At 36.7% G+C, this 12,765-nt stretch overlaps 1 protein-coding gene across 5 annotated transcripts in view; it reads right to left on the bottom strand.

The window, feature by feature from the left end:
• Positions 1-12,765, bottom strand: part of Kif20b (kinesin family member 20B) — a 51,383-nt gene that overhangs the window by 26,667 nt on the left and 11,951 nt on the right. For all 5 annotated transcript variants that reach the window (XM_075973890.1, XM_075973892.1, XM_075973891.1 and 2 more), the window contains exons 7-15: positions 9,777-9,813; positions 9,110-9,334; positions 8,511-8,622; positions 7,433-7,504; positions 7,202-7,348; positions 6,225-6,387; positions 4,870-5,154; positions 1,459-1,598; positions 949-1,087 (exon numbers count right to left, since the gene is read on the bottom strand). In XM_075973890.1, coding sequence (XP_075830005.1) covers positions 949-1,087; positions 1,459-1,598; positions 4,870-5,154; positions 6,225-6,387; positions 7,202-7,348; positions 7,433-7,504; positions 8,511-8,622; positions 9,110-9,334; positions 9,777-9,813 — 1,320 coding nt within the window. The remainder of the gene's footprint in view (positions 1-948; positions 1,088-1,458; positions 1,599-4,869; positions 5,155-6,224; positions 6,388-7,201; positions 7,349-7,432; positions 7,505-8,510; positions 8,623-9,109; positions 9,335-9,776; positions 9,814-12,765) is intronic.

Raw genomic sequence — 12,765 nt, 5'->3', positions numbered from 1 at the left:
CAAATTCTCAAAATTTGTGTTTTAGTATTCACTTTGTAAAATATATAACATGACATTTATTTCCTCAGGAGTATATCACAAATCTTACTATAAGTTATTACAGAACAATTTTGATTACCTAGTTCAAGTATACCTTCAATCACATTGATTCTTACATGGTATTTTACAGTAACCCTAGAAATTAGTCTCTGTTCCCATGCAGAAGACCACATCACAAACCAAGCACACGTTACAACGTGATGGAATGCCCTTGAGAGTCTGGAGATCTCTGTCAAAGACCACTGAATCCAGTGGCTGAAGAACAAAGCATGTATCCCCAGAGAAAACCAAAACAATCCCTCCAAAAATCCCTCTCAGCTTCAGTGGGAGCAGCAAAAATTAATCAACTTTCCTTGAGGCAACCCATAGTACTTTTCCAACAAAGGCAAGCCTTTCTATATATAAATAAATGTTTCTGTTCTGATCAAAACAATTAAGTGAGTGACCCTTTATATCCTTTTCTTCACAAATTTTAAGACATTTCTGAAAGGAGTATTCTGTAATCCAACAAAAATGACTGTCACAGCCTACAAACAATGACTCAAAAAAAAAAAAAGAAATGGAAACAAATGCCACACACACACACACACACACGCACACACAAAGCTTTTCCAAAAATTAAAGTTTATTAAACTATTTGTGTCTAGCAAGGTGTAAGGAAGCCATGGAAAGAAGACTGTGGAGTTCCAGACCAGCTTGGGTTATATAGTGAGGCCCTGTCTCAGAAATACAACCCCAAAACACCACCTATTTATCTATATATTTCCGTAATACATGCTTCATTACAATAAAGGCAAATAGTACTGTTTTAATTTTAAACATGATTTCTAACATTTCTCATCACTGACGTGGGGTATTAAATCCTGGTACCAAAAACTTCTCTGATTCTTAATATTTTCAATAACATACTTCAGTTCCAACTTTCATGGCACAAATTGTATTTGTTGGTTCATCTTGGGTGTCACATTTTCCAACCAGGTCTTTGAAGATTGCCAGGCGACGTTCAGCATTTTCTTCTAGTGTCTCTCGTTCCTGAAGAAGTGTCTCCCTTTAAAACATAAATTTTATTAAGAAAGCAATTTAAAGCCGGGCGGTGGTGGTGCACGTCTTTAATCCCAGCACTCTCGGGAGGCAGAGGCAGGCAGATTTCTGTGAGTTCGAGGCCAGCCTGGTCTACAAGAGCTAGTTCCAGGACAGGAACCAAAAGCTACGGAGAAACCCTGTCTCAAAAAATCCAAAAAAAAAAAAAAAAAAAAAAACAGAAAAGAAAGCAATTTAAATGCTCAAATGTAACAACTGTCTGTATAAAGAAGCCATCACATTCAAAAGTCACCTAATATAATATAAATTAAGAAATGGCTATAAAATAAACAAATGAATAAATCTCAATTCTTACTAGCTCATGAAGAAATAACTTACTTAAAATCTGCTTCCCGTTGAGCCAAATACTGAGTGAACTCCTGTGTAACTTCTTCTCGAATTTTAAGTTCCAATGTTAACTTTTCCTTTTTTTCATGTATTAGTCTTTTTTTCAAGTCTTCTATTAAATCCAACAGTTTCTAAAATAAGAACATATACTTTACAGAAAAGGGTAAGTTCCAAGAGAAATATAGACTGTTCAAAGATAGCTTTAAAGTTTAGTCTATTATAATCGTGTCCTATTCACTGGGCCCATGCCCAGTGAATACTCCAAGATTTTAACAGCACAACTCAGAAGGAAAGGGCAGGTGGATCTTCTGCAAAATTCAGGCCAGACTGGGCTACAGAGTGAGACTGTACATAAAAATAGAAAAAGTATTCTGTTAGAGAAAGGGATATATGATTCACTGTAGCACAAGCTCAGACTCACACATATTACAATCATGTGTGCATGCGCGCACACACACACATACACACACACACTCATAATGACACAAACTCTACACAGTATTCTATCAAAATCTGAACCCCACATATGGTACAGAGCATAGAAACTGCTACAAATGTCGACCTTCCAAAATACCTAAGGAAACAGATAATTTTGTCGTCTTAGGCTTTTTACTATACATATATTGATGTGGGAGTGTCATATATCAATCTGTTGATTTCATTGGTTAAGCAATAAAGAAACTGCTTGGCCCTGATAGGTTAAAACATAGGTGGGAGGAGTAAACAGAACAGAATGCTGGGAGGAAGAGGAAGTGAGCTCAGAGACGCCATGCTCCCCTCTCCGGGGCAGACGCAATAGCTCTGCTCTCTGAGGCACACGCAATGAAGCTCCGACCCAGGATGGACGTAGGCTAGAATCTTCCAGGTAAGCGCACCTCGGTGCTACACATTATTAGAAATGGGCTAGTCCAGGTGCGAGAGTTAGCCGAGAAGAGGCTAGATATAAATGGGCCAAGCAGTGTTTAAAAGAATACAGTGTCCGACGAGATCGGGCACGTTCAGGGTGGTATGGTCGTAGACAAGAATACAGTGTCCGTGTAATTATTTCGAGGCATAAGTTAGCAGGCGGCTGGGGTGCTGGGGACGCAGCCCCCCCCTCCTATTACAACAATATATGTGTGTGTGTATATATGTAGACATATACTCACACAGGTAACATTTCTCCTAAAATGCTATCCACTCTGTTTCCATTCACCTGGGATTCACCTATTAGGCTAAACTGGCTATCCAACAAAACACAAAGATCCAATTGTCTTCTCCTCCCCGGAACTGGGATTACTAAATGTACCACCATGCTAGGCTTTTTTTTTTTTAACTGATTCTGAAGATAACTCAGTTACTCATGCTCAGGTAGCAAGTACTTATCAAATGAACTCTCTCCTTACTATCCCAATAACTTATTCTTACTGTTTTTTTAACATCAAATAATGTCTTGATTTTTTTTTTTTTGATTTTTCGAGACAGGGTTTCTCCGTAGTTTTTGGTTCCTGTCCTGGAACTGGCTCTTGTAGACCAGGCTGGCCTCGAACTCACAGAGATCCCCCTGCCTCTGCCTCCCGAGTGCTGGGATTAAAGGTGTGCACCACCACCGCCCGGCAATGTCTTGATTTTTAAAAAAAAAAAAATCCTTGTTGGCTATTCTAACTAAATAAATTCTAAGTATAAATAAACACGCTACTACCAACAGATTTTATTATAATTTTAAGGTATCTATTATCTAATTAAAATGCAATTTATGTTCACTGAGTAAAAAGGTAGTATACTTCAAATTGATCCAAGAGTAGGAAGCCTCATTTCTATTTTTGAAAATCAAGTATTAGCACTGAGGACGTATCCCAGGGCTAGAGTGTGCCTAGCACGTGCAAAGCTCCATACCATTTTTTTAAAAAGTATTTAACAAAATATTGGTGAATTTTTTTCTTGAAAATACCTACTATTGCCTTCAGTAAGCTACACCATTAAATCCTTTTCCTTAATTTTTAGACTTTCTGCCCTCCCCCACTAGAATCAGAAACTTTAATAACAAGCCCAACTATGACACAACAAGATAAGCTAAAACAAGACTATCTATTACAGAGAAAACAAGGTCTAAGGCTGGAAAGACAGCTCAAACAGTTAAGAACACACCTCTTTTCCAGAGGCCCTGAATTCAATTCCCAGCATCCATGCCAGGCAACTCATACCTGCCTGGTAACTCCTGAAGTCACAGATATATTTATTTACACAATAAAAAAAATGTGTAAGAATAGCAATGCCTTGGAAATGATCTGTCTTCTAGCTATTCTCAAGAACACAATATTTCATAAAAAGAGAGAGAAAGAAAATAAGGTCTGATCACATGGTAAATGGCATCTTAAACTCTCACTACTTCCCAACATGAGAGCTTTCTAGGACAATGATGCTAATTATTCAAATGAGAACATTTAACTTAATACATCATTCATCTACATGCATGCAAGCACTGTAACATACATTATGCAAACACATTAAATTACACCCAGAAACACAGCTAATCAGTTTACAGTTTACTACAAAAGCCCTGTTCCTAAGACAAGGGTATGAGGACTCTATATATAGTAGAGGAACAGCTCATGATCCAAAGTTTAGAATGAACACAATTTAATGCATGAACTGTATGTGATTACAATCCTCCCAAAAATTATTAAACTTTATGTACTTAGCAAGATTTTTTTTGAAGAAACAGAATCCCTGGGGTTAATCAAGATGGCTCAGTAGGTAAAGGTGTTTGGTGACAAGCCTGACAACCTGAGTCCAGCCTCCAGAACCCCCATGCTGGAAGAAGAGGGCTAACTGTCATGAGTTGTCTTCTGACTTACACACCCACTCTTTCCAAGCATATGCTGTGCATATGCTCAGTACAGCACTTAACTAGCAGATGTAAAACCTTGAGTTCAATTCCAGCACTACTTAGGAAGAAAAATTGAGTGTGGTTGAGTGCACCTGTAACATCTTCATATGGGAGATAGGAACAAGAGGATGATGGCAGTTCTGGGGCCAGAGTGGACAACAATGCATGCTCTAAGCCAACCAGGGCCCTAGAGCAAGACCCTATCTCAAAATCCAAAACAGAGGGGTAGGCTGAAATACTTATTTGTAAAGTAGTCTCATATACTCATTTTGAATTAAAAATCCCAGGCACCCACATAAGCTAAGCACAGCACACATATGTAAATTCCAGCAGTGGTGGGGAGACAGGCAGATCCCAGGAAGTAAAGAATCTACTCCACAAAAATGTTCTCTGACCCCCCACACACACATTTGATATCGATCTGATCTCTACATGCACACAATCAAATAATCACACACATACACAAAAAGAGTCTCAAGAATGAAGCCTAATTTCAGAAAAAAATAGCCAAGCACAGAGATCTTAACACATACCTCGTTCTGGTTACTTTTGAAGATTCTATATTCCTCTAACGTTTTATCTATATCTTCATCAGTAAGTTCAGTTTCCATGTTCTGTGTTTCTTCACTTTTTTCTAAATCCTCAACCAAATCTTCATTTTCAACCAGATCTTCTAGACTATTTTCCCATGAAACAGTGGTCCTTTTAACATTTAGTATTTTACTATCCAAATTATTGTCTACTGATACATCTTGAGAAGATTTGATGGACTCAAAAGATTTCTCTTGAGAAGAACTTAAAGCATCTGGAACATACACCTGTTAAAATATCCAATGTGGCGTTTACAAGTGGAAAGACAAGAACGTTTTCTCTAAAGTAATTGTTTGAGACAGGTTCTCTCTGTTTAGCACCAGTCTGCCTAGAACTTAAGAGATCACCTGCCTCTCTGCCTCCAAATGCTGGGGTTATAGGCACCACTTCACCCAACCAAATAAAAACAACTTTATAAATTAGTAAAATTGGCTGGGTGGGGATGGTGCATGCCTTTAATCCCAGCACTCGGGAGGCAGAGGCAGGTGGATCTCTGTGAGTTCGAGGCCAATCTGGTCTACAGAGCAAGTGCCAGGACAGGCTCCAAAAGCTACAAAGAAACCCAGTCTCGAAAAACCAATAAATAAATAAATTAGTCAAGTTGTACCAGTTATCTGATTGTTCTTTATCAATAAAAACTTGGGAGCCAGATATTAGGGTAAGAACCTAAATGATCGGAGAAACAACCAGTGACCTCCTCTCTCTTTCTATGAAAACAAACATTTAATTAAAAAAAAAAAATACTAAATGAACTTTCTGGGAAGAAAAGTCTACTTTTCATGCAATCTACAGGTCAACGTGCCTTCCTGCATACTTTAAACCGTCTATAGCAAAGGCTTTCTGAAGACCATCACTCCTAAGTCAGATGAACAGTAGAGTGGACAATTCATTTCAAAACTACTATGATCTATAATTTATGCTTATAATCAATATTTAGTATTAAATGTCATTTTACTCCTTTAGGAACAACATTAAATTTTTTCTATGTCTTTCTAGTTAGTTAAAGTATTATAATTTTATCTTCAAATATTTCCTAGGCTTACAGTAACATACAAAACATTACTTATTTCACAGAACCATTACTCAGGCACAGTAGCACACACTTGTAGTTTCACAATGAAAAAGCAAAGGCAGGGGGATGCTGCAACTGCAAGGCCAGGCTGGGCTACAGAGAGCCTATCTCAAAAACTAAAAGGCAAAGTAAACAAAACAAAACCCAAACACTTGCTCTTTCAAGGAAAGTGGTTAATAGTCTATGAGATATTCATAAGCTTAGCACCAATCCAAATACATTTACCTTTTGAGCTATGGTTGAGAACTTCAATACATTGAGTGTTTCATCATATGCAGAACAACACTGACTAATATTGATGATCATACATATTTTCCCTTTGCCATTGAAAAAACTTTGGAAATAGTGGGTCAGTTTACTTTCCCGGAAAGGCACATGCTGTTGAAACCTACGAGAAAATTTGAAAACACAGCAAGTTAGAATAAATTTCATGTATGACTAGAGATATGGCTCAGCATTAGTTCTCTGCCTACATGGGCTGGGCCCCAAAATTGACTTCCCATACTAAAGAAACAAATACTTTAGTTGGGCTGCTAATAAAATTTGTTTACTTACCCTTATAATAGTCTTTCTATTTTAAGAAATACTGCTAAGAATAATACAATAATCTACTAGGCAAAATGTAAAAGCCACAACTAACTGAATGGTACTCCCTATAATATAATAATTCTATGGCACACATCATAAAATACCTTGACTAAAGCTGTAAAGGCTAATTAATCTATCATTTAATCAGCTTAAAATGATATGCTGTAAACTGTCACATCTACAAGAATCCATGCAATCTATCACTTAAAAATAAAGTGGTTACACACTGGGGTGTAGCTCGGCTAACAGAGTGGCTACCTAGCTCGCACACACAAGGCTCTGAGTTTACTCTAAAGTACACGTAGTGGTACAAATCTGGAATCGCACGTGAGAAGTGAAAAGCAAAAGGACATGTTGAGGGTCATCCTCAGTGCACACTGATTTCAAGGCTAGCCCGGGCTATAGGAGACCTTGTCTCAAGGACACACACAAAGAAGCTTGAGATGCTGGCTGAATCAACATCACAGAGACGTTTTCTAAAGCATCAGTGTATACATGCTGTAGAAAATAATTATTACAGACACTGTGTAAGAAACAGGTTTTCAGAAAGTACTTTCTAAAAAAAGCAAAGTTTAAAATTTAAAGAGTTTGATATTTATACTAATGACACTTACTTTGACTTTTCACTGTTCTTCAAAACACTGATACACTTTCCCAGAGTCAATAAGGAAGTGTTGATATTCCCAGCCTCTCTTAACCTTTCACCTTCATTTTGTGTCTTCATGCTTCGTTCTGAACCAGCAAGATCACATAAAGACAATCTAAATCAAACCCCAAAAAAAGGTTACTATAAAATTTTTCAAAATGATTCAAAATAACTGCAATTTAAAGAATGTTCAACTTACTCACTAACTCGAGTTACACGGGGCATTTCAGAATCTTCTATCTGCAATATTCTAATAGTAAATATGCTGTGACTAAAAGAAGAAACAAAGACCAAGTATTATTGCTCCATTCCAACGCATGCGTTCTACAGGAGACAAGCACCTAAATGGACAAGTTCAACCTATCATCTACCAGGGATACATTTCACACTAGCTGCCAGATACGCCAGCCCTCTACTGCACTGTCACCTACACTTGCCCAGTTGTCTAGTGTCACCGTATCACTTGCCAAACCCCAAATCCCTCAAACCTTCCCCTTTTAGGACTCCATTTCTATTAATAAAATCATGTGTAATAACGACTCAGTATGCAGCTATTCGTCAGGAGAAAGCAAAAAGATCTAAAGTTCAAGGCCAGCCTGGGCTACTAAGTAAGACCCTGTTTAAAAAATAAAAAGTAAAAAGATGGTTGGAGATGGATGTAAGTCAGGAGTAGAGTACCTGGCTAGCACACATGAGATCCTGGGGTCAATCTCCATGACTTTGGGGGAAAATAAGAATTTTCTTGCAGAGATCATACTATTAGTGAGAACGTTGTGAACAGATATAGTTTTTGAAAATATAAAAGCAAAACATAAATCTGCCTATACACAGGCTGCTGTAGATCACAGTACCACCCCACAACCATCTCACCTTTCCTCAAGACAAAGTACTTTAAGCATCTCCCTGCCAAAGCTCGTTCTGTCTCTGACCCCAATCCCACTCATCACAAACATTCTTCCTTAATAATTTGAGAGTATGACCCGAATAATTTTTCAAAAAGTACATATGCCAGGGAAAGATAGAGAGAAAGACAACTTTAAGCAGCTGGGAAAATAATCCTGGGCACTGACATAAAGGAAGAGTAAAAATATTACCTCAAAAACATCCTGCAAATTGGGAAACCTACTGTTCAAATAAGTGTCTAGTCCTTTTATCATGCCTACGAATTCACAGAACATCTCTGAGAACCTACTGGCCACATCTACCTAAAATCAGCTACTACATTTGCACAGAGTACTGTCCTTGCCTGGGATTGTCCCTGAGGACCCACTACTTACCTTCTACTAGAAGCATTGTTCAGTTTTGTGAAGGCAACACTCTGATGCTTCACTCCTAGTTTTAAAAGTCTGTATGCTTCTTTAGAATCAGATACCTGGATCCACTGCAGATCTTTAATAAAGAAGATATGCACTAGTTTATAAAAATGTAACATTTGTACTACAGTATGATCGTTGCGAAGTATTTACCTAGTACCATATAAAATCTTTGTTGGTCACCCATCCTAGAGAGTCAACTAAGCTACTCCTTACTCCACAAGACATGTAAACATTAAGGCAAGACATTTATATTTAAGTTATGTAAGCTCACGTTAGACTAGTAATATTTTAAAGTTCCAAATACAAAGTAGAATAATAAGTATTGGAACAACCTGCATTTACACCAACAATGTAATTAACATTCAAGCAAACACAGTATCAAGCCAGACCCCCTCTACTCAATTATAATAAACATAAAAAATATTTCCAAAGCACAAACTCATTTTCTTGATGTTAAAAATGGATAAAAAATATTTCATTTCTGTTGCCTATCTATAGCTATCACAAAATTAGAAGTGAACTTTGAAACAATAAAATTAAAACAATGTTCGCTAATGTACCTTTAATAAAAGAATAGCCCTTTACATCTTGGGAAAGGCGTAGCATCTTTCTCTTTTGGAATTTAGATGATACAGGAACAAACAAATCATAAATACTTTCATTGTAAATCTCAAAAAAAGAAACCCACACAGAATATTTTATATTGTCCACATTCAGGCTAGATTGGTCACAATTGTTCATGGATTCTTCAAATTCTGGGATAGTCAAAGAGTTTGTTAAACTTCCTATAACAACAAAAAAAAAAGCATGAAATTAAGACCCTGACTTAAAAAAAAAATATATAGAACTTAATATAACACCTAGACTCTTTCATTTCTTTACCATCTACATTAAAACATTTTAGGGAGGAAAGGAACAACTATTTGTGGCAATTAAAGTTTAGTTCCTCTTAATCTTACCTTTTTATTTTGAAGGAATCAAATCCAAATTAATGCAAAAGACAAAGAAAAATAGGAACAATTCACAATTTCAATATTAGAGTCAAGGAATACATCTGTGATACTGAACTCAAATGAAACTTTGCATCTACTCACAGTTCATATAGCTTTCTAACACTTTGTAGAAACCACATCATCAAAAATTAACACTAGGAGAGATTTTGATATTAAAACCTGCCAAATATATTTCATGATGAGCAAACTAACAAGGTGAGAAAAGAATCCTTACCACAAAGAATGTCATAACTGTCATTATGTATGGTAACCTAGAAAAGAAAGAGTTTTAAAGCATTTTTGTTAAAGTTAAATAACTGAGATATTAATTACCTATCCAACTAAGCCACCAACTAATTATAATCTTTCAACTACGTAATTCAATGATTCCTGCTTATAGCTTACTTCCTAACTGAACAATAGAATCTCATAAGAAATTTGGCAAAGTATCAAATAATAATATCTTGTATTATCTATGACAACCAGAAATATCTGCAAATATATATACGTATGCTCATTTAATTATTTTCCCTACACTTAATTAAGATAAGTTGCTTCTATGTGTAAAGATTACTTATAAAAATGTGATAAATAAGCCGGGCGGTGGTAGTGCATGCCTTTAATCCCAGCACTTGGGAGGCAGAGGCAGGTGAATTTCTCTGAGTTCGAGGCCAGCCTGGTCTACAAGAGCTAGATCCAGGACAACAGGATAGGCTTCTAAAACTACAACGAAACCCTATCTCGAAAAACCAAAAAAATAAAAGTGATAAATGTTTAACACAGACATAAAATGACTTAACTATTCCTTTACTAGTAAACAGATGGCTAGTAACAAAATTTTGCCTGTACAAAGTAATACTAAAAGAACATCTTTATATATTTCATTCTAATTACTTTCATAAAATATATAACAAAAAAATGAACTGGTTGACATGGTAGGGCCAAACTGCCTTCTATAAATATTTCACAAGCAAAGCATGAAGAGAACACCTTCATGTTTAGATTTTTATAGATTATTATTGTTTTTAAGTAGATAATACATTTAGGAACTAACCAATGATTTTATTTTTCTTTATGAATTATGCAATTACCCACAGACCTCCATAATTTGCTAAAATACCATTTTATGAGACTATAGACTCCACTGATCAAATAAACCTTCCCTCTTTCATCTTTAAATTTTTAAAATTATGCGCAGATGTGTGTACACGAGTTTGTACACTGAATACAATAACAGAAGAGGGCTTACAAAATACAGTAACAGAATTTTCCTGGAACTAGGGCTATTCCATAAAATCAATCATTCTTTATTGCTGAGCCATCTCTCAAGTTCCACGTTTCATTTTTCATTTGCTATGGTTGACCTGAAACATACAACCTTCCAACCTCAGCCAACCAAATGTGAATCATTTATTGTTAATATTACTATTACTATTATGATATATTATTTAAAATTTGGTTTCTAATATTTAAGATTTATTTTTTTTCTGTGTACGAATATTTTACCTGAGCTTAATGTACGTACACAATGTGTATGCCTTGTGCTCCAGGATATCAGAAGAGATCTCAAATCTGGAACTGGAGTTATAGATGGTTTGTGAGCACCACAAAGATGCTGGGAATTGAACCTCAGATCCTCTGCAAGAGCAGCAAATGCTCTTACCCTGAGCCATCTCTCTAGACACACTAATTTGGCGCATGGGGGGAGAGGCAAGACTTATAAAGATGAAGCCCAGGCTGGCTTCAAAGTTGCTACATCCTATCCTAAAAATATAGGATAGGATGTCCTTGAAATTCTGATGTGCCTGCTTATACCTCCGAGCTGTCAGAACTACAGGGATGTGCTACGTTCTAGTTGTATGCAGTGCTAGGGCATGAATCTAGAGCTGTGTGGATGCTAGACAAACACTAACAAAGGGACCACATCTCCAGCCCGTAAATGTGGTTTTATTTCTTTCAACTCCAATTTGTGCTATCCATATCCTTTTGGATGTAGGGCCATCCAATTAAGCATGATTGACTGGCCAGGAACCACACCCTTAATGAAAGCTGACTTTCCTTCCCCTAAAGACATCAATTTTCCACAGTTCCCAAGTTAGGGCTGGAGGCTCATGAATTCCCTTTCTCACTCATGCTAGACACTAAATTAATATTGTCCAGGCCACCACAAATGATGTGAATTCAAAAATAGAGAGATCCTGTCATATCCACAAGACACTGTTTCATTCTGGTCTCTACAAACTTTGGCTCTTACAGTCTTTCTGTTCCCTCTTTCAAAGCAGGTCCTGGGCCTTAAAGAGGGAGGTGTGATATAGATGCTTCATTCATGGCTGAGTACCCCACTGATACTGGCCTGTGTGGGCACTAGGCAAGGACATGTTATACATACATACATACATACATACATACATACATACATACATGCATACATACACGCATACATATAACACTAATACATAAAATAAAAAACAAAAGTCTTTAAAAAGATAGAAGTGAAGGAGGATCTCATGTGTTTTCAAGGCTGGCACCAAATACCTGGACTTAAGAAATCCTCCTGCCCCAGAATATGGAATAATTTGGAACTACAGCACATGCTACCAGACCCAATACATAACTGTTCTTCTCAAAGTCTTAATGAGGAAAATCATTAATATTTTGAAAGTAATAATTAAAACAAATTAATACCTTTTATATCTTTAACAATAAAAATATCTGAAAACAGGGACTGGAGAGATGGCTCAGTGATTAAGAGCACCGCCTGCTCTTCCAAAGGTCCTGAGTTCAATTCCCAGCAACCACACGGTGGCTCACAACCATATGTAATGAGATCTGGTGCCCTCTTCTGGCCTGCAGGCAGAGTACTGAGAATACTGTATACATAATAAATAAATAAATAAATCTTAAAAAAAATAAAATCTGAAAACATAAAACTCAGGTTAGATGGTACACTCATTTTAAAATTCTTTAAAACTAAAATGGTACTATCTTACATAAAATAGCATCCCTCCATAGCATACTATGTATTTTTCTATTTGTCAGTGTATTATGATTTGAGTGTTCCCACTAATGTTTATGTTGAAACATAACACCACTGAGAATTATTAAGAGTTGATAGGCCAGGCTCAGTGACTGGCTCCTTTACTTTCAATACTGACAGGTAGAGTTCAAGGCAAGGCTGCCTGGTCCACATAGTAAGTTCCAGGCTAGCGCTGCAGTGAGAACCC

This window comes from Microtus pennsylvanicus, chromosome 5 (assembly GCF_037038515.1).
Source record: "Microtus pennsylvanicus isolate mMicPen1 chromosome 5, mMicPen1.hap1, whole genome shotgun sequence".
Lineage (NCBI taxonomy): Eukaryota > Metazoa > Chordata > Mammalia > Rodentia > Cricetidae > Microtus > Microtus pennsylvanicus.
This window is presented reverse-complemented; position numbering and strand designations above follow the sequence as displayed.